The sequence below is a fragment of the Bubalus kerabau genome, chromosome 9 (assembly GCF_029407905.1).
Source record: "Bubalus kerabau isolate K-KA32 ecotype Philippines breed swamp buffalo chromosome 9, PCC_UOA_SB_1v2, whole genome shotgun sequence".
Classification (NCBI taxonomy): domain Eukaryota; kingdom Metazoa; phylum Chordata; class Mammalia; order Artiodactyla; family Bovidae; genus Bubalus; species Bubalus kerabau.
Genome location: NC_073632.1, coordinates 31,714,664 through 31,733,526, shown reverse-complemented (window position 1 = coordinate 31,733,526; position 18,863 = coordinate 31,714,664). Strand labels below are relative to the sequence as shown.

The following is an 18,863-nucleotide window of genomic DNA, read 5'->3' as shown; positions in this document are numbered from 1 at the left end:
AAGACCTTCACCTCACCATTCAGGCACCAACAATGAGCTTAATATATTATGGATCCCAAGTGTAGGATTAATGTATTTACCATGTTTACAAGCAAGAAAAATTAAAGAATCTCTTTGTCTAATATTTGTGGTCTGGGATGTTTTAATCAAAACAGCTCACTTTGAATATGAATATGGCATTTGCTAATCTTGTGGATCTCATCATACTAAGTTTTAATACAACTAATTTCTTTTTAGAACTAACTATGTAAGTTAATCTTATGTTAAAGATAATAATTTAAAGAAGAATTAATTTGCATCCGGTTTATAACTTGACATAAAATAACCGGACGCAAATTAATTCTTTATATTATTATCTTTAAAAAACCTGAAATATCCTAACACTCCACTAAGGAAAATCTTTAGTTCCATCATATCAATGTTACCTGACATAAACTTTGAGTTCTAACATAAGACTAACTTACATAGTTAGTTCTAAAAAGAAATTAGTTGTATTAAAACTTAATACAACGAGATCCACAAGATTAGCAAATGCCATATTCATATTCAAAGCGAGCTGTTTTTGGAGAAGGCAATGGCACCCCACTCCAGTACTCTTGCCTGGAAAATCCCATGGACGGAGGAGCCTGGTGGGCTGCAGTCCATGGGATCACTGAGGGTCGGACACAACTGAGCGACTTCACTTTCACTTTTCACTTTCATGCATTGGAGAAGGAAATGGCAACCCACTCCAGTGTTCTTGCTTGGAGAATCCCAGGGACGGGGGAGCCTGGTGGGCTGCCGTCTATGTGGTCGCACAGAGTCGGACACGACTGAAGCGACTTAGCAGCAGCAGCAGCATTGACACTTTTAGAGATCATAAACAAAAGGGACACAAATCACCAAATGATTTGTCTGATGCTATCTTTTTTTTTGTTCACTAAGAACCACTCTTACTATCAATCTTTTAAAAGCTTCAAAATTATCTTTAAAAGACTTTAAAATAGAACTTTGTTCTTTTTTATAATATTTACTTTTGGCTGTGCTGGGTCTTAATTGGGGCATGTGGGGGTCTTTTGTTGCCGAGTGGGCTCTCAGTTACCATGTGTGAGGCATCTCTCTAGTTGTGGCGCTTGGGGTTAGTAGCCCCTTGGGCATGTGAGATCTTAGTTCCCTGACCAGATATCAGACCCATGTCCCCTGTATTGGAAGGTGGACTCTTAACCACTGGACCATCAGGGGTGTCCCAAATATAAGAACTGCTCTTAAGGATCTACAGTAGAGGACCCTTCTCAAACCTCCAATCATTGCAAAAATGGGAAATATTTAATATTTGTTAATGAGAATTTTGGGCTGATTATTGTACACATGCTTCCACTTCCATGCCCTTCTATCTGAAGCCAGAGGACCTTACAGGTATCTATGGGCTCAACTAAACAACAGACATACAAAAGCAGGATAGTTATTTGCACTTTGGGCAAACAGACAAAGTTTCTGATCAACTGGACGTAAACTGATATTTTTATAGGACTTGAAAACCACATAAAAATTTCTCACACCAGGAGGCAACTTGCATCCTTTAAAACTATGCTGCATACACACTGTGCTTGTAAAACTAGGGTTTTCAAAGTATTGCCTAATTGTAACAATATGTCACCTTGTAGCTTTTTATAAATTATGTGTATAAGGTACTGATGGATAGCTCTTCATTGTAAATACAGATCTCTTCAACCTCTTTTCTCCCCTCTAAGATTATGCTCTTTTGCAAGCACACTGTAATAAAAAAAGGTAACAGTTTATTTAAATACCCATTTTGGGGGGACAATTTCCATACAAAGAATTTATACCTATAATAATGACTCTAAAGTTTTTATGCTATACTATCATTTTTTTTTCATATACTGCCTTTTAGCTCCACAATAAGAGAACTTTATGAGGCACTATTTTAAATGATGGTTTTTTTTAACCAAACTCATATTCATGTGAATAATCCCATGAGGAAAAACACAAATCAAATTCTGGAAATGACTGAACCAATCATAGCTAATAACAGAAAAATACAAGTTATTTTTAAAATACTTTCCATATACTTTAAAAAATATAAACACTTTAATAGGATAAAATTCTATAAATGAACAAACTCACATTCAGAATATTCTTTAAGAAAGAAACACAACAAATACTTGATCATTTTGTTCTGGAGCCCATTTATTACATATATTTTCTGCTATTTCAGAATTTAAACAAAAGCTGTAATGTGCTAAACCCAGACTTAAAAACTAAACTTTTAAAAGTTTGCACTGAGTTACAATCCTAAGGTTTATATTTATTCACAAATGAAGGGTCAAAGAACTAAGAAGATGTCAAAACATTTGCCTATGTTCTATTTATATGAATGGGCAAATGACTGAACTCTGAGCCATTGCTAAATATGGATGCAGTTCCACCAAAATATGTTAAATTGCTTTCTCACCTCAGTTACCTTTTTCCGATCTACTCCTCGCTTCACTTGCTGTGCTCCATGCATTGCTGTCTTGTGCTCAAGCTCTTGTTCTATTTGGAGCTTTTCTAAATGTTGACCTAATGTGGCTCCACCACTGACATCAGAACTACATTTGGTCCAGTTGGCCCGGAAGCATCGAGAATTCTGCAATGCAGACCCCGCAGATGTCTCATAGGTTTTCAGCAGCTTTTCCACCACACCATAATTTGACCTGGGGTCCGCAGACCTTGGCCGATCAGACAAACTACTTGGTCTCCAGTCATGCTCGTGAAGCATATTCCGGTAACTGTGAGGGCTTATGGGCTCCCGCGTTTGTCTGAACTGGCCTGGTGTGGGTTTTTTGGTGGAATTATCAGGCACATTTTCCCTGGGCACAGGCATGGGGGCACTGGTTTTCAGAACGTCAGAAACACTCTCACTGACTGAGACGTTGCCTGTGCACGCAGTCAAGGTCTCACAGCGCTGAAGATCTTCGGATCGTTCTGAGCAGCTTTGACTTTGTTGTACAGCATGACAATTTCTATCTGTTCTAAATACAATTCTGTTAAATTCATCAGTCTTTTTTGCCAGCTTTTCATTCCCAGTAGTCTTTTCAAAGCCATAACTGAAACTTCTTAGTGGGCCGCTGCTCTGTGACACTAAGGAGCTACAGTCATTGCTTATATGAAGATCAGGAGGAGGTTTAGCAGAGTGATCTGGAATTACCTTTTCATATTTTGGCTTATTGGGAGTAGAGCAGGCTTTCTGAAACCACAGTGTAGAGGGGCTATTTTTTGCACAAACCCCAGTGTTGCATGACCACATGCTAAGTCCAGCATTTTCATTACATGAAGGCTTGTTATCTATTTTGGCTTCTGGTGCCAAAGAAGGAAACGTGATACCATCCTTCAGAGTCTTCCCTTCATTTAGACCCAGCAGTGGCATCTCATCATGCTTCCAGAGAAAATGAGGGTGGCTGTTCTTTTCACCTTGACCCTCTTGGGCCACCCAGCTGCTGTGGTCTAAACATTCTTTCCAACTTTCATGGGCTTGTGCAGAATATGAGCTGGGAAAATTTCGAGATGTGCTTCTTGGAGGAGGAATTGGTGGAGCTTCACTTCTTTTCAGATCAGTTGTATCAATTCCATCTTTTTTCTTGGAATTGTTCTGGAAAACATTGGTACAGCTCAGATTTTTTCTGTTTTTCCATTTCTCATTTTCTAAACTGGTTGAAGGAATGCACTGGCTGTTGTTGATCATGTGACCTCCATGAGGAGTATTCATTACATTTGGTGTTTCCTGGAGAAAAGAATCTGACTTCATCCTAAAAATTATAAAGCATGCTATATTAGTGATGACTTTGTTTATGATAAACTCTTAAAAGACACTGGGCCTAAAACAATGGATTCTGACATAGGAAAAGGAGTCACAACTTCCTTAAAAAATATTTTTATATAAATTTCCTAGTACAAAACTTCAAGTCACTTCTGCTATAGGATAAAGACCACCACTCAGTGTTGTATTCAAGACTATATACATAGTCTGACCCAAACTGTCTTTTTAACTGTCTCTCATTTTCTTCTATTACCTGAAACTTCACCTACATTTAGACTTTGTGTAGTCTCTTGGGTGTCTCCTATTGGTGTTCCCATTTCCATAGGTTTTCTCTTGCCATTTCCTTATGTCAGCTTGGCCTACTGAATTCCTATTCATAATGTCTTCTGAGCTCAATCTCCTCCCCTCGAATTTGAAATAACATTCTAAGAAATTAATGAAATAACATTCTATTTCATTCCAGAAATCTGAATCAAAGCACAGAGAGACATGAGCAATACCAAATGGGAGGTGTTATTTGGACAAGAAAGAAAAGTGAGCTTTTTTTTTTTCTGATGAGTAAAGGACATTTTTTTTTAAAAGCTGCAGTAAAAATCATGTGGCTGCTCAAGCTACAGTGAGTAATCTGGCATAGATGGAATATAAAACAGAGCGGGAAAGAATGATGACAAATAAGAGAGAAATGCTAGGTCAAATTGTAATAACTTTGAATTACATATTAAGAATTTTGAGCTTTTTTTATAAAGGCCATGAAGTCACAGTGAGAACTTTATACCAGGGATGGTTTGTAAAAGCAAATTGGAAAGTAAGAATTTTCTGAATTATCGAAATAAAAACCTAAATGTAGCAATAATGTGGGTTCACAAATTAACATTAATTAATCATATTGATAAATAGAAACCACATTTATACCTATTTAACTTCCATTATGAGATAGCTTATAATAAAGCACAGATGAATGCCTACTAGGCAAAAGCTAAATGGGAAAAGTGGAAGGCAAAATTATGTATAAAACATGGTTGGGTAAGTAAAATCTGTTGTAAGTCAGTACAAAAATTCTCTCTGAGCTTCCAAAGAGATGAAGAAAAATAAGGGTTCACATTGCTATAGCTTCTCAGAGAAGTACGCTGTCCCACAAGGAGATAAATGGTGATTTTAGAGCAATCCATCACTTAACTTGCAGAGAATCCAATTTATTTTTCAATTGGGCTAAAACTTACCCTTAGAATTATATAGGTGTTTCTGAACTGAAACAGCATTTTTACAGCACTGTGTGAATACATATGTGGGTATGTACTTACAGTATGTTGTTCTGAAAGTTATGAATGCTTTCATTATACACATAATAAATGTAGAGAAATAAATAATTCAGAATATTTCAGCAGAACATCACTATAAAATTAAAGCACCATATTGTTAAATTTGACACAGCTTAAAGATGTATTTGGAGAAGGCAATGGCACCCCCACTCCAGTACTCTTGCCTGGAAAATTCCATGGACGGAAGAGCCTGGTGGGCTGTAGTCCATGGGGTTGCTAAGAGTTGGACATGACTGAGCAACTTCACTTTGACTGTTCACTTTCATGCGTTGGAGAAGGAAATGGCAATCCACTCCAGTATTCTTACCTGGAGAATCCCGGGGACCGGGGAGCCTGGTGGGCTGCCGTCTATGGGGTCACACAGAGTCGGGCACGACTGAAGCGACTTAGCTTAAAGATGTATTTAACTAGGTTAACCCAACATACTGTTCCACTGGGCAAATACTCCAAACAAAAAGAATGCCATTGTATACACTTGCTAATTCACTATTTATTATGGTGAGTGTTGGGGTTTTCCAGGTGGCTCAGTGGGAAGGAATCCACCTGCCAATGCAGAAGGCAAAGGAGATGTGGGTTTGATCCCTGGGTCGGGAAGATCCCCTGGAGGAGGGCATGGCAACCCACTCCAGTATTTTTGCCTGGAAAATTCCATGGACAGAGGAACCTGGTGGGCTATACAGTTCCTAGGGTCGCAAAGAGTCAGACATGACTAAGTGACTGAGCACAATGGCAAGCATAACTAAACTAAACATCAATAAAAAGTAAAGTACACATAATAGTCAAATTATAAAGAAAACCAGAAGATTTACTTTAAGAATTAATGAACAAAGAAGTGTACAATTTAAGCTTTTATCTCCTAAAATAACAGATTTTAGTAACATTACTAATTCTTGCTAACAAAGTGTTAAATGTGAAAGGTAATTTGGACTCATTAACTTAAAACAATATCGTCTTGATTTTTCAACATAAAAATCATCATAGATGTACCAGCCTACCTTCTGTGGTTAGACCGCTTTTGAATTTCCTCTTGAAAGTTGCATAATTCTTCACTAACTTTGGCAAGTTCTTCAAGAGCCTTTATACATATAAGCAATAGCATGTTAGCCCTTTGAAATGTAAATATTTCTTTAGAAACAGTCCAAGGCCAATCCCGTCTTACTTACTGTGTTGAGGGCGCCAGAGCAGCTCTTGTTCTCTGCCTCAAAAGTCCTCAGGTCAGGCCGGGCCCCACATTCTTTTTGGTTGTCTCTGGCTTCAGAATCCATATACCCTACTTTTGATTTTTTCATTGTTTTTTGTTCCTTGCACACTTGATTTCTTTCCCTGAGTAAACTCTGCTCTGTTTTATCTTTTTTTCCCAGAATGTCCCTGGGATGTATCCCTGTAAATTTACATTGTCCTGAATTGGGGTAATCTGGAGAAGATTCCATTTTATCTCCAACAGCCTTCTCACAATCAAGATCAATGACCTTAGCACGTTCACTCATGTTGATTTTCCTCCGATGCTTTACTTCATGGCAGAGCTATAAGGAAAACAAAGATAAAAGTTTCCCCCTAACTACCACTTTCTCAATAGTTTTGATCCTAAACACCATGCTCTGAGTTCTCTTGGCCATATTACTATATAGTGGGTCTTCCCAGGTGGCACTAATGGTAAAGAACCCACTTGCCATTGCAGGAAATATAGGAGACTTGGGTTTGATCCCTAGGTTGGGAAGATCCCTTGGAGAAGGAAATGGCAACCCACTCTAGTATTCTTGCCTAAAGAATCCCATGATATTTTACATGTTTCAATGGGAGAATGGCATTGAAACATGTAAAATATCATGTATGAAACAAGTTGCCAGTCCAGGTTCGATGCACGATACTGGATGCTTGGGGCTGGTGCACTGGGACGACCCAGAGGGATGAAATGGGGAGGGAGGAGGGTTCAGGATGGGGAACACATGTATACCTGTGGCGGATTCATTTTGATATTTGGCAAAACTAATACAATTATGTAAAGTCTAAAAATAAAATAAAATTAAAAAAAAAAAAAAAGAATCCCATGGACAGGGGAGCCTGGTGGGCTACAGTCCCTAGGGTCAGACATGACTTAAGCTACTAAGCACGCATGCATACATAGACTGCTCCAGGGCACTAATGCTTGGGCTTCCAAATCATGCTTCTAAAATCTGGATTAGCTGGAGCAACTTTTGATGAACCATAAAGACTACATGTAGTAGGGCAAAGAAGGTAATTTCTATATGACTAGAAATCAATTCATTCAAAAATGACAGAAACCTGCATTTATATATAGATGTCATAATGATACAGAGCACTGTTAACAAAATTGGAATGACCTCAATTAATTACTGGCTGCTGCTGCTGCTGCTGCTAAGTCGCTTCAGTGGTGTTTGACTCTGTGCGACCCCAAAGACGGCAGCCCACCAGGATCCCTGGTCCCCGGGATTCTCCAGGCAAGAATACTGGAGTGGGTTGCCATTTTCTTCTCCAGTGTATGAAAGTGAAAAGTCAAAGTGAAGTCACTCAGTCGTGTCCGACTCCTGGCGACCCCATGGACTGCAGCCTACCAGGCTCCTCCATCCATGGGATCTTCCAGACAAGAGTACTGGAATGGGTTGCCATTGCCTTCTCCCAATTACTGGCAATGTGCTCTAATTTAACCAACATTAAGGCCATATTTTAAAAACATATGATCCTACTTGTAAGTCAGCATTGAACTGTCTAAATGACTGACAATCTCACATAGTAACTCAGCTCATTCTGTCCCCTAAGTAGTTGTTTCATCATCAAAAGATGCTTCTTTAGGAAGTTACCTGGGTGAGGGGTAGGTAATTCTCAGACTTGTTTTTTTTTTTTTTTTACTTCCAAGGCTATATACATTCAAAAAAAGTTTCTTCCTTTGTCCTAATTAAAACAAATGTGAGCCTGTCCTATGTAATACAGTTGAACTCTAAGGCTTTGATCATCTATTAGTTTATTAATTGCCCCAAATTAGTTCTTGAGGATTTAGTTTAACCTGCAGGCAATTAGTGACTTTCTCTTCAGGCTTGAGTTCTGAGAAAGCTTGTCAAATTCCAAAGACTGTCAGAGAACTATTAAAGCAAATGACTCTACATTTTACAATCACATCCTATATCTGCACGAGATCTATTAATCAAAGAATATAATAACAGATTAATTTCCACTCAGTATTTATGCAAATCTCAGAGAGAAGCACTAGAACATATTTAATGCCTGAAGGATATGCAGTGCATTTATTGCCCTAGTCATAAATTTGTCATTGGATGAAGTCAGGATAGCATCAAATTGCCATCATGAATCAACCATTTTGGCTCCTGTAAAATTATCTGCACTGAACTGCTGTGGGCATTATAATTTTGGCCGACCTTGAGGGGCATAATAAGAAGCAACCCTCAAAAGCACCAGGCTAAATCTAAGGATGTTCTTGGTGGCACTGTCCTCTTATAGAGGAGTCATGGGTGAAAACAAAATTGCTTCAATGTAAAATTAGGGACCAAAGTACTATTTCTGGAAAATTAGTCTGCTTTTGTTTCCTGAATATTGAGAAATATGCATCTGGTAATTGTTTGTTACTTGCTAGAAAGACGGACCTGCTGCATGCATTTTGCAAGGGATCCTTCCTCTTATCTTCATTTCACCTTTCTCTTCTCGTTTTGAAATACTTTAATTTACACAGAATTCTATTTGACATCTTAAATTCTCTTGGGGACTTAGGTGACATATGAAAAAACAAAAAACATTATACTATTGAAGGGAAACCATTTATTTTGTGCAAGGAAATCTGTTACTTGGTCCTCAGCTGTTTTCAATGGGTATCTGATCATTCAAACAAAGGACATAGGCAGGAAAGATGGCAAAGTGATAAAAAAAGAAAAATTCCCAGCTGTCTATTAACTCTGTTAAGGGCAACTATCTGGATCAGTCTAGGTTTCAAAGATCCAAGTATCTACATCTTCACTTTGTAACAGCAAATGCAATGATTGTGGATAGTGGCTGAATAAAGAATCATTAGCATCTTAATACCCAATACTGATCCTTTCACTAACGATATATTTACTTGGAATCACAGAAGTTATAAGCCTGCACCTAAAAATGTCAAATTTTCTAGCATATGACTTAATACGTTGTGTCTGATTTAAAACACAGAATTCGTGATAAATAAGAAAGAAATACAGTCTCTTAGTGTGGTGCTACTAAAGAACCTGTCTGCCAATGCAGGAGACAAAAGAGACACAAGTTTGATCACTGGATCGGGAAGATCCCCTGGAGGAGGATGTGGCAATGCACTCCATATTCTTGCCTGGAGAACCTTATGGACAGAGGAGCCTAGTGGGCTACAGTCCACAGGGTCGCAAGAGTCGGACACGACTGAAGTGACTAGCACGTACATGTGCACACGCTTGTAGTATCTTACATGTTTCCAAGTGTAGACTTTTAATTTTAGTTAACAATATTGTCTTGACTTTCTATGACATGTGAGGACAATTTCCTGTTTTTCCCAATCTTTTCTAACCCAGCTTTGTAGCTTCTAAGCAGGAAGATATTAAAGGTACATTATTACAGGTACAAATACTGGGAGTGGAAAAGAATACATACATACTCTGCCATTTTATATAAGGAACTTGAGAGTATCCATGAATTTTGGTATCCGTGGGGTCTCCTGGAGCCATTTCCCGTGTCTACTGAGGGACAACTATATTGTTATGACAAGGGGGACACAATGCTAGTCTTCAGGTATTGTAGAGCATCCTCTCTGGGTGGGTAGTCTGGGTAAGCACATTTTTCAAACCTATTCTCAGGTATGGCGCTGTACAATGCACGCATCATGAATAAATAGCACCACAGCTACTATCCAAGATAAAGAAAAAATACTCCATTCCTTCTGTCAGTACTTTTATGGACTATCACCTAAGTTTGAAGTATGTCTAATGCCTGCTAATTGACAGGGCTCATATCTTCCATAGATGGAGTCAGCAGAGCTCTCAGAATAATTATTTGACAATAACAAATCTAACCAGACCGCAGACTACCTTAGCTACCATCTTAGGCTACATGGCTTAAACAATGGGCTAGACTAATCCTGACTCCCTTAATTATTTTGCTCAGATGCTAGAATCATCTGAGGCTATTATTTAATGGATTTTCCAAACCTTGAGAAGCCAGTGACCTATGAGTTCAGGTTTCAAACTGGCATTGTACACTCTGATTTAGCCATCTCCTTTTTGATCCAATTGAACTCTGGGTGGAGGAGTTAACAGAGGAAGCAAAATGTATTTTCCAAACTATAGAAGGACAAGAAGCAAGTTCTCCTTTCAATCTGCAATCATCTACTACATGCCTGACTTCTCAGCTGGATTTTCCAAGAACAGTCTAATGGCTATGTGTTAGTCACTTAGTCATGTCCGACTCTTTGCGACCCCATGGTCTGTCCATGGAATTCTCTAATAGAGTAATGGCTATTCTTTTTTTATTTTTCCTTTTAGCATGCCAATTTGTATTTTATTCATAACTAATTACATGGCTGTTAATAAGAAAATTATTTGCACTATAAACAAAGCATCAGCATTGATTGCCTGTGAATGAAGGCCAAGGAGTCTGTTAAAATAACTGTCTTGACAATGTGCACAAACCATGTAAGTCAACAGCAGGGATGTTACAAGAAAGCAAGATAAGTATAAATAATTTTCAGTTGGAACAAGCCTGAATATACATCAATGCAGATAACTAAAGGAAATATTCAAGGTCCAACAGGCTGAAGGGATTAAATTACTATTTGTATCAGATTCTGGGCATGTCATTTTTCATAAACTCTTTTCTAATAAATATGCCAATAAATGTGGAGCACCTTGCCAGATAAATATCATGTCCACTGTCATTTTCTTTTTGAAATACGACACTCCTTTTGGTTATACTGAATTATCGAGTACATAATTTCCTTTAGTAGATGTTATTCATAAATTATCTCAGAAAAGATCTAGTTTAATGCCCAATTGTAATAATCCGAAGGTATGTTCCACTAATTATGTTTTTCTTTTATTTTCACACTGAGCTCGGCATTTGAAAACTCATGCAAAATACATACCTCACTTTTGATGCCATCAGCATTTTAGTCAGAAAAGAGTAAATTGACATATTTTAGAGTTTTCATGCAAAGTTATAAAATAAGTATAGTCTCTACACTACCAATGGGTTAGCTTATGCTATTTTCAGTCTAGTAAGTATCACTGAGACATGTATCTTTTAGGTAGAATTGGAAAGTTAAAACAGTTTCCAATACAAAACAAGCCAAAAGGATTTTCATTCTGAGTTTTAAGTTTCCAAAGTATTCAAACAAATCAACATGTACCTCTTCTATCTTCTTCTGCATTATCTTCCACTGACTTTCCCATTCCTTTCTTTCATTGTCAAACTGGTCCAGTAATTCCATTTTTTCCTTGTGCCAGTTAGCCTCTGTGTTCTCCCACTGCTTGTGCAGGTCCATGGCAACCGTGTGAGTGTTAGTGAAGGGGTATTTCTGTTCGTCTCTGCCTTCTCTTAACTGTTTCTTGGAAGCTTGGAGCTGTTTTATTTGAAGCCGTCTCACTTGCCTTTAAAACAAAGCCTAATATAAACATAACAAGAGAGAGTTCCAAATCCATGTGCTTTCTGGAAACATTTTATCAGATTGTCAAGAGCCACTGACATAAACAAACCACAGGAAAATTGGACTCAGAAGAAGAGATGACAAAAATATCTGCTTAAGAAGAGACTAGCACAATCAAAAACAAAACAAAAGTATCATCCAGGGTTTTTTTCTTCCTCTTTCTGAAACCAGACAGCAAAATTACAGTGGACAGGATGGTTAAATGCATGTGTGAGATATAAGTATTCCTTAAACTAACCGCCTAATCTAAAGATAGAATTTTTCATGACTATTTAAGAGTGGAAGTATGAAATTCAACTGGATAGTCACAGCTACACAACTGCGGTAGATTCTTCTGCAGTAGAATTACTCCTTCTGTTCTGATGCAACCAGATTATATAATTTTATGATTTTTAAAGTCCTGAGACAGTGCTGTGCTACAGTCTTCATTTTATACTGAAGAGTTCAATCTTGTGGCAAATGCAGTTACTGTATCAATAAGACCCCAGTGTTGGTCGTCAATCTGGGACAGATGGTATCAGCAAGAAACCAAACTAAAGCATGGAAAAATATTGTCATTATTTTATTTCATCAAGTAAAATACTAAAGCAGCAAAATTATTCTGAAAACCATGTTAGAACTTATCCACGCTCTTTTTTCCTTCTAATAGCAAATTTGGAAAACTCAGCAGTGGCCACAGGACTGGAAAAGATCAGTTTTCATTCCAATCCCAAAGAAAGCCAATGCCAAAGAATGCTCAAACTACCACACAGTTGCACTCATCTCACACGCTAGTAAAGTAATGCTCAAAATTCTCCAAGCCAGGCTTCAGCAATACGTGAACCATGAACTTCCAGATGTCCAAGCTGGTTTTCGAAAAGGCAGAGGAACCAGAGATCAAATTGCCAACATATGCTGGATCATGGAAAAAGCAAGAGAGTTCCAGAAAAACATCTATTTCTGCTTTATTGACTATGCCAAAGCCTTTGACTGTGTGTATCACAATAAACTGTGGGAAATTCTGAAAGAGATGGGAATACCAGACCACCTGACCTGTCTCTTAAGAAACCTATATGCAGGTCAGGAAGCAAGGAGTACGTCAAGGCTGTATATTGTCACCCTGCTTATTTAACTTATATGCAGAGTACATCATGAGAAACGTTGGGCTGGAAGAAGCACAAGCTAGAATCAAGATTGCTGGAAGAAATATCAGTAACCTCAGATATGCAGATGACACCATCCTTATGGCAGAAAGTGAAGAGGAACTAAAAAGCCTCTTGATGAAAGTGAAAGAGGAAAGTGAAAAGTTTGGTTAAAGCTCAACATTCAGAAAACGAAGATCATGGCATCCGGTCCCATCACTTCATGAGAAATAGATGGGGAAACAGTGCAAACAGTGTCAGACTTTATTTTTGGGGGCTCCAAAATCACTGCAGATGGTGACTGCAGCCATGAAATTAAAAGATGCTTACTCCTTGGAAGGAAAGTTATGACCAACATAGATAGCATATTCAAAAGCAGAGAACAAAGGTCCGTCTAGTCAAGGCTATGGTTTTTCCAGTGGTCATATATGGATGTGAAAGTTGGACTGTGAAGAAAGCTAAGTGCTGAAGAATTGATGCTTTTGAACTGTGGTCTTGGAGAAGACTCTTGAGAGTCCCTTAGACTGCAAGGAGATCCAACCAGTCCATTCTAAAGGAGATCAGTCCTGGGTGTTCTTTGGAAGGACTGATGCTAAAGCTAAAACTCCAATAGTTTGGCCACCTCATGCGAAGAGTTGACTCATTGGAAAAGACTCTGATGCTGGGAGGGATTGGGGGCAGGAGGAGAAAGGGACAACAGAGGATGAAATGGCTGGATGGCATCACCAACTCAATGGACATGAGTGTGGGTAAATTCCGGGAGTTGGTGATGGACAGGGAGGCCTGGTGTGCTGCAATTCATGGGGTCGCAAAGAGTAGGACACGACTGAGCAACTGAACTGAACTGAATAGACTAGATATCAGAATGTGTGTTCTGATACTGAATTTAGAGTACAGAAGAAAATGTTTTGATCACTTTGCAGGGAAATCTTTGATCATACTAAGCACTGACTGAAATAATTAGGTTTCTAGCATTTAGGGCATGTGTACTCAGGATTTTAAGATGAACTTTAAAATACCTGATTGGTAACTCTTTTATAACTCATCTAAAATTTCTGAGATTTTATTTACTTACATTAGAATGGGGGGTATCCACAGGGTTATTATAAAGATTAAATGACATGAATAAAAAGAGATTTGAAAAAGATAAAATTTCCCTTATTTCTTATTTAAAAAAAAAAATCTTGTGCTGACTTCCACTGAAAGTATTTTTGTTAGTAAAGCCAGATACATTTTTAATGGGTAGAAAAGCATGCTTAAAATGTTCAAATCTTCATCTAAGATAATCATGCCTAAAAGAAGTCTTTAACTCTTCGACTTTTTAGGCCACGACCAAAGTGCCTTGACTTACAAGTTGGCAGATGATGCTACTTTTGAGCTAATTCTCAAGAGTCATAGCTGCCTGGGTGCTGGCATTGTCAAATGAAGCCCACAAAACCAGGCAGCAAGCCTCAGTCTGCAGTCATAGAAGAAGGCTGCATATTTCATATCCCAAATATAAACATTGAAGACATTCGATTTTTTTTTTGGTCAGGCTGTCCTGAATGTGCATATCATGTGCTAAACTGTGCCAAACATACATTTTTGAGCTGCAATCTATTAATGAATTATAATAGACTAATAAGGGTCAAAGAATATCAGTGCTATATACAGGGCTCCATCCTCAAAAAACACCCCAATAATGTTAGGACCTATATGGTTATTCTTCTCTCAAAAAATTTGTTACAGATACTTTGATCATTCATACCTACTTCTTTGGCACTCTACTGTGACTAATTCATCCAAGAAAAAGAAGTAATTTCAGATTTATCCATTAAAAACACTACCGTGTCTCAATTTTATCCAGTTTTGCTCATCTCATTTTCCATCCTCTCTGACCCCCTTCCCTCCTTTTGCTACCCTCCAGCCCTGTGAGACAGTGACCAGAGGTGTGTGCCACAGCAAATGGAAGTTGCCCCAAAATAATGTGTCGATAAAGACATAACATAAGGAAGAGAGTAAAGAATACACAGAACTTTGTGTCTTAGAGAATCTGTTACTGATTTTGATTACCTATTAATCTTCTGCTGCTGCTGCTAAGTCGCTTCAGTCATGTCCGACTCGGTGAGACCCCATAGACGGCAGCCCAACAGGCTCCCCCATCCCTGGGATTCTCCAGGCAAGAACACTGGAGTGGGTTGCCATTTCCTTCTCCAATGCATGAAAGTGAAAAGTGAAAGGGAAGTCGCTCAGTCGTATCCGACTCTTAGCGACCCCATGGACTGCAGCCTAACAGGCTCCTCCATCCATGGGATTTTCCAGGCAAGAGTACTGGAGTGGGGTGCCATTGGGGTCATCTATTTCACAGGAAATGGAGACAGTGCTAATTTTCAGAGAATACAGACTGCTTTACTATATGTAATTACTTGTGAGCTAAAACTATCGTGCAGACTAGCAGGTATTTAACATTAAAACTTCTTAGAAATAGTGGAATGGTTTAAGATATCAAGAGAAAGTCACAAATTTAACCAATCAAGTTATATAAAGAGAGCAGACTAATTTCAAGCTACTAGAAAAGAGGTGCTATGATAGTCCATGTTTCATTCTGTCTTTAAACACTAAATGTACAGAAATCATCATAAATTGTCTCCTGCAATTATGTAGCAAATGGCTTCAATTTTTCTTTTCATTTCAAATTCTTCTTGAACCACTTTCAAATCAGGGTTAAGGGGCAACAGACTCTTTTCTTTTTTACCTACCTGAAGAACATCATCCAGGAAAACCTTCAATCAGGCTTGCTCCTGGTAACAGGACTACACATGAATCCAGGTAATATTCCTGAAGCAGACAGAACCCTGCACTTAATTGCAAAAAGCCAAACTCATCACTTAATATGGAGAAGGACCAATCTACAGAGCTTCTCTTTTCTAAGACTAGAGCCACATCTAGTGCCACAAAACCCAATGGCTATGGATCAAAAACAAGCCTTTGAGAGAAAATTCCTATACAGCAATGTCTGTGTCAATTTCTGTGGGTTTATTGTACTTTCCACTGTCTATGTCTTGTCACAAATGTCAAATATAATAGAGCTGAATATATTGCTTTCTCCTCCAAAAATAAAGTGGGGTCCAAAGCATTTTGTGAGGATTAAATATGCAAGAGAGAGAACGCTTAATCCAAGCACCTAACACCGTTTCGGATCATACTGGGTGCTCAATAAAGGGCTGTTTTCTCCTCTCTCCTTTCTTCCTCTCTCTTTTTTTGGTCTTCCCCTGCACCCTTCTTTCTTTAATCTATTTTCATCTAGATAAAACTATGATTTTGATTTAATTAGAAAATTCACAGAAGCAAGTGTAATTGTGTGGACTCATATTTTTAATGGTTTTCCTTTGCCTTCAGTGTTTTTCAAGTATTTTAAGAACAGAAGGCAAGTTAAAGATTTACGAATTTTTTTATTGTTAGTAAAAATCTGAGTAGACGAATCTTACATAAAACTGTTCTTGTTATAATTCTCCCTAAATGTTAAAAAAAATCCAACTAAATAGGGCAATTTTGTAGGGACATAATGTTCTGAAATGAAAAGTTATGGGGTAAAATGGCTCAACCGATTCAAAAACTCAATTTCAGTGCTTTCTGCGGAGGCCAATATAAAAGTTCTCTTTGTTCCTAGCTGTCACTCTTTTTCACCCACAGATACTGGTATCTCCGTGGGAGAGAAAGAAGAATTTCTGCTATCTACATCCCTCCCCAGGTCTCCTTGACTCTCCATTTCACTTCACTGTCTCCAGAATTTCATTCAGAATAAAAATGTGTAAGAGCACATGTAAAGTATCAGAGGGAGTTGCATTACTCAGTCATGCACACATTCTTCCCCCAACAACTCTAAGTGAGCATTACATAATCCACTTTAACCCACCTCTCCCTCCCCAAGGCCGGAAGCCAGATTTGTAGAAGAGTTGTGAGTGGGTTGCATAAGTATGATGACGAGAGGAAAATAAGTTCTGCTAACCTTCCGGCCCTACTAGGAAGCAAAATTTAGGAGCAACACAGGAATTTCACAATAAATCAGTTCCATTTTCCATGTTAGGCTCACATAGGCCATGGTAACACTTCTTCATCTGAGGGATGCTCCACTCTTAACTACACCTTCATCATTACCAGTTCAACCTTCATCTTCCCCACTAAAAACTGGATTTTAGCCAAACAAATGAAACAATGTTAGGAGAGCAGACTGGATGGCAACTTCTCCCTTTGGAAAGTTTTGCTCCTAGTTTGTTTCCTATTCTCTGATTTCCTTTCCCTAAACATCTACTTTTCATATCATGGAAACATTTTCATTTGTAGGAGGCTACACATTCCAATAGGAATGCCACTGGTATTGCCAATCTCACAATTCCTAGAACAACCGTTTGCCTTGGAGATGCTTTGCTTCCTCTTAACTTTGAGGAATCAGGAATTCCCTTGTCTATACCCATCAAAGTTACACACCATTTGCTTCCAGGATTCTCCAGCCCTTTCTCCAGGCTATTAGGAATCACTTGTAACAATTCAACTGATTAACAGACCTTATTCCTCCCTTAGTGTTTACTGACAAAGGCATCTTTCCAAAGAAAACCATGACTTGATTCTGTTACAAGGCAAAAGGGAATTTTTAAAACTGGCTGTTTAAACATGTTCTTTATCTTCCAATAGGGTCAAAGGGATATTACCACACGCAATTCTGAAAAATCAATTTTGCCTTTACATTATCTTCTTGTTCTCTCTTCAGTTATATATTCAAACTAGAAAACATCCAAGGATAAACAGATGCCTAAAGTTAACCAGCTTAAACAGTAGAAGACATAGATTAAGGTTCCCTCCTAACTGCAGATGAACCCATTATGAATGTTATGCACTTCAACTCAAATTACAGAAACACTTATCATGCAGTGAGTAAACCATCATCTTGGATGAAACCACACTGATTTATTTTTCCCTGCCATTTTCAAATGCCAACAGTTTCAAAGACTGTGAACTTTACTCGGCAAACGTTAAAAAGTCTTCATCCTAATGAAACTAGTTTTCAAATAAATAAATTTAGTGAAATCCTGCAGCAGAGAAAGCGGTCTTCAAAGTTCTGAGAAGCAGTGTTTGAAAAACCGTCTCACAGAGCGGATGGCACTGTCAGTCCAGAGTCAGGAAATCCACTCACGGCAGCTGAACCCTTTCTTCCCTGGGAGTCAGTAAAATCCGTTACGCACCCCGCCCCACTGTTTTGAAGCCCAGGCACTGATGCTGAATCAAGCAGATGTTGAAATCACCCTCCACTTAAAAGGTATCCACAGCTTTAAACATGTCAGCAGCAGCCCCTCTCTATATTTTGCCACAATTACTCACTTGCTTTCAAACTGTCAGAAAACAAACATACCTTTTTGCACTGGGGAGAAATCCTACAGAGGTCCAACCACCGGTCAACCTAGCAATGGGAGGACAGCTGGTTGTTTTAGAGTGAAAAGCCTTTGACGTCTTGGAGCAGTGAATCTTGCTTCTTTGCATGAAATGGGAATGTAAAATCAGTCCAACCATTCAACAGAGAAGTACTGACAAGTCCCTTTGAAACCTCTACCACTTTCACAAATCAAAAAGCTGCTCAGCCCAGCGTCACAGCGGCAGCTGAGCCTACTGTGACGTCAGTTTCTCGGAGGCGGCCTTCAAGTCACCTCTTCCAACCAGAGCTCTGTAACTTTAGAGCAGCTCCTACTCTGGATAAACAACTCCAGGTCCAGGACATTTTTAACTTTTATAAGGGAGCCCAGTATTTCTAAACTTGCCAAAAGAGCTGGTGTTAATATCACACGATGACAATGGCCAATTTTAGATTTCACTTATTTGGAAAAGTTAACTCCTTGTTTACAGGCAAGAATCATCTTGCCTACCTCTCTCTTCCCCCCTTTCAGAACTGCGCTTTTTGGTCCCTTTGGAAGTTGGTGTTTTATGTG

The 18,863-nt window shown here is 38.6% G+C and overlaps 1 protein-coding gene across 5 annotated transcripts in view; it reads right to left on the bottom strand.

Moving 5' to 3' along the window:
• The window catches only part of KIAA0408 (KIAA0408 ortholog), a 33,346-nt gene extending 14,819 nt beyond the window's left edge, over window positions 1-18,527 (bottom strand). Inside the window, exons 1-6 of one of the 5 annotated variants that reach the window (XM_055534937.1) lie at window positions 18,293-18,524; window positions 15,645-15,723; window positions 11,489-11,743; window positions 6,279-6,638; window positions 6,111-6,190; window positions 2,453-3,785 (exon numbers count right to left, since the gene is read on the bottom strand). In XM_055534937.1, coding sequence (XP_055390912.1) covers window positions 2,453-3,785; window positions 6,111-6,190; window positions 6,279-6,638; window positions 11,489-11,623 — 1,908 coding nt within the window. In that variant the 5' untranslated portion in view covers window positions 11,624-11,743; window positions 15,645-15,723; window positions 18,293-18,524. Of the gene's footprint in view, window positions 1-2,452; window positions 3,786-6,110; window positions 6,191-6,278; window positions 6,639-11,488; window positions 11,744-15,644; window positions 15,724-18,292 lie in introns of all 5 variants that reach the window. The other 4 variants (XM_055534939.1, XM_055534935.1, XM_055534934.1 and 1 more) reach the window with 4 other exon arrangements.
• Window positions 18,528-18,863: the final 336 nt, after the last annotated feature.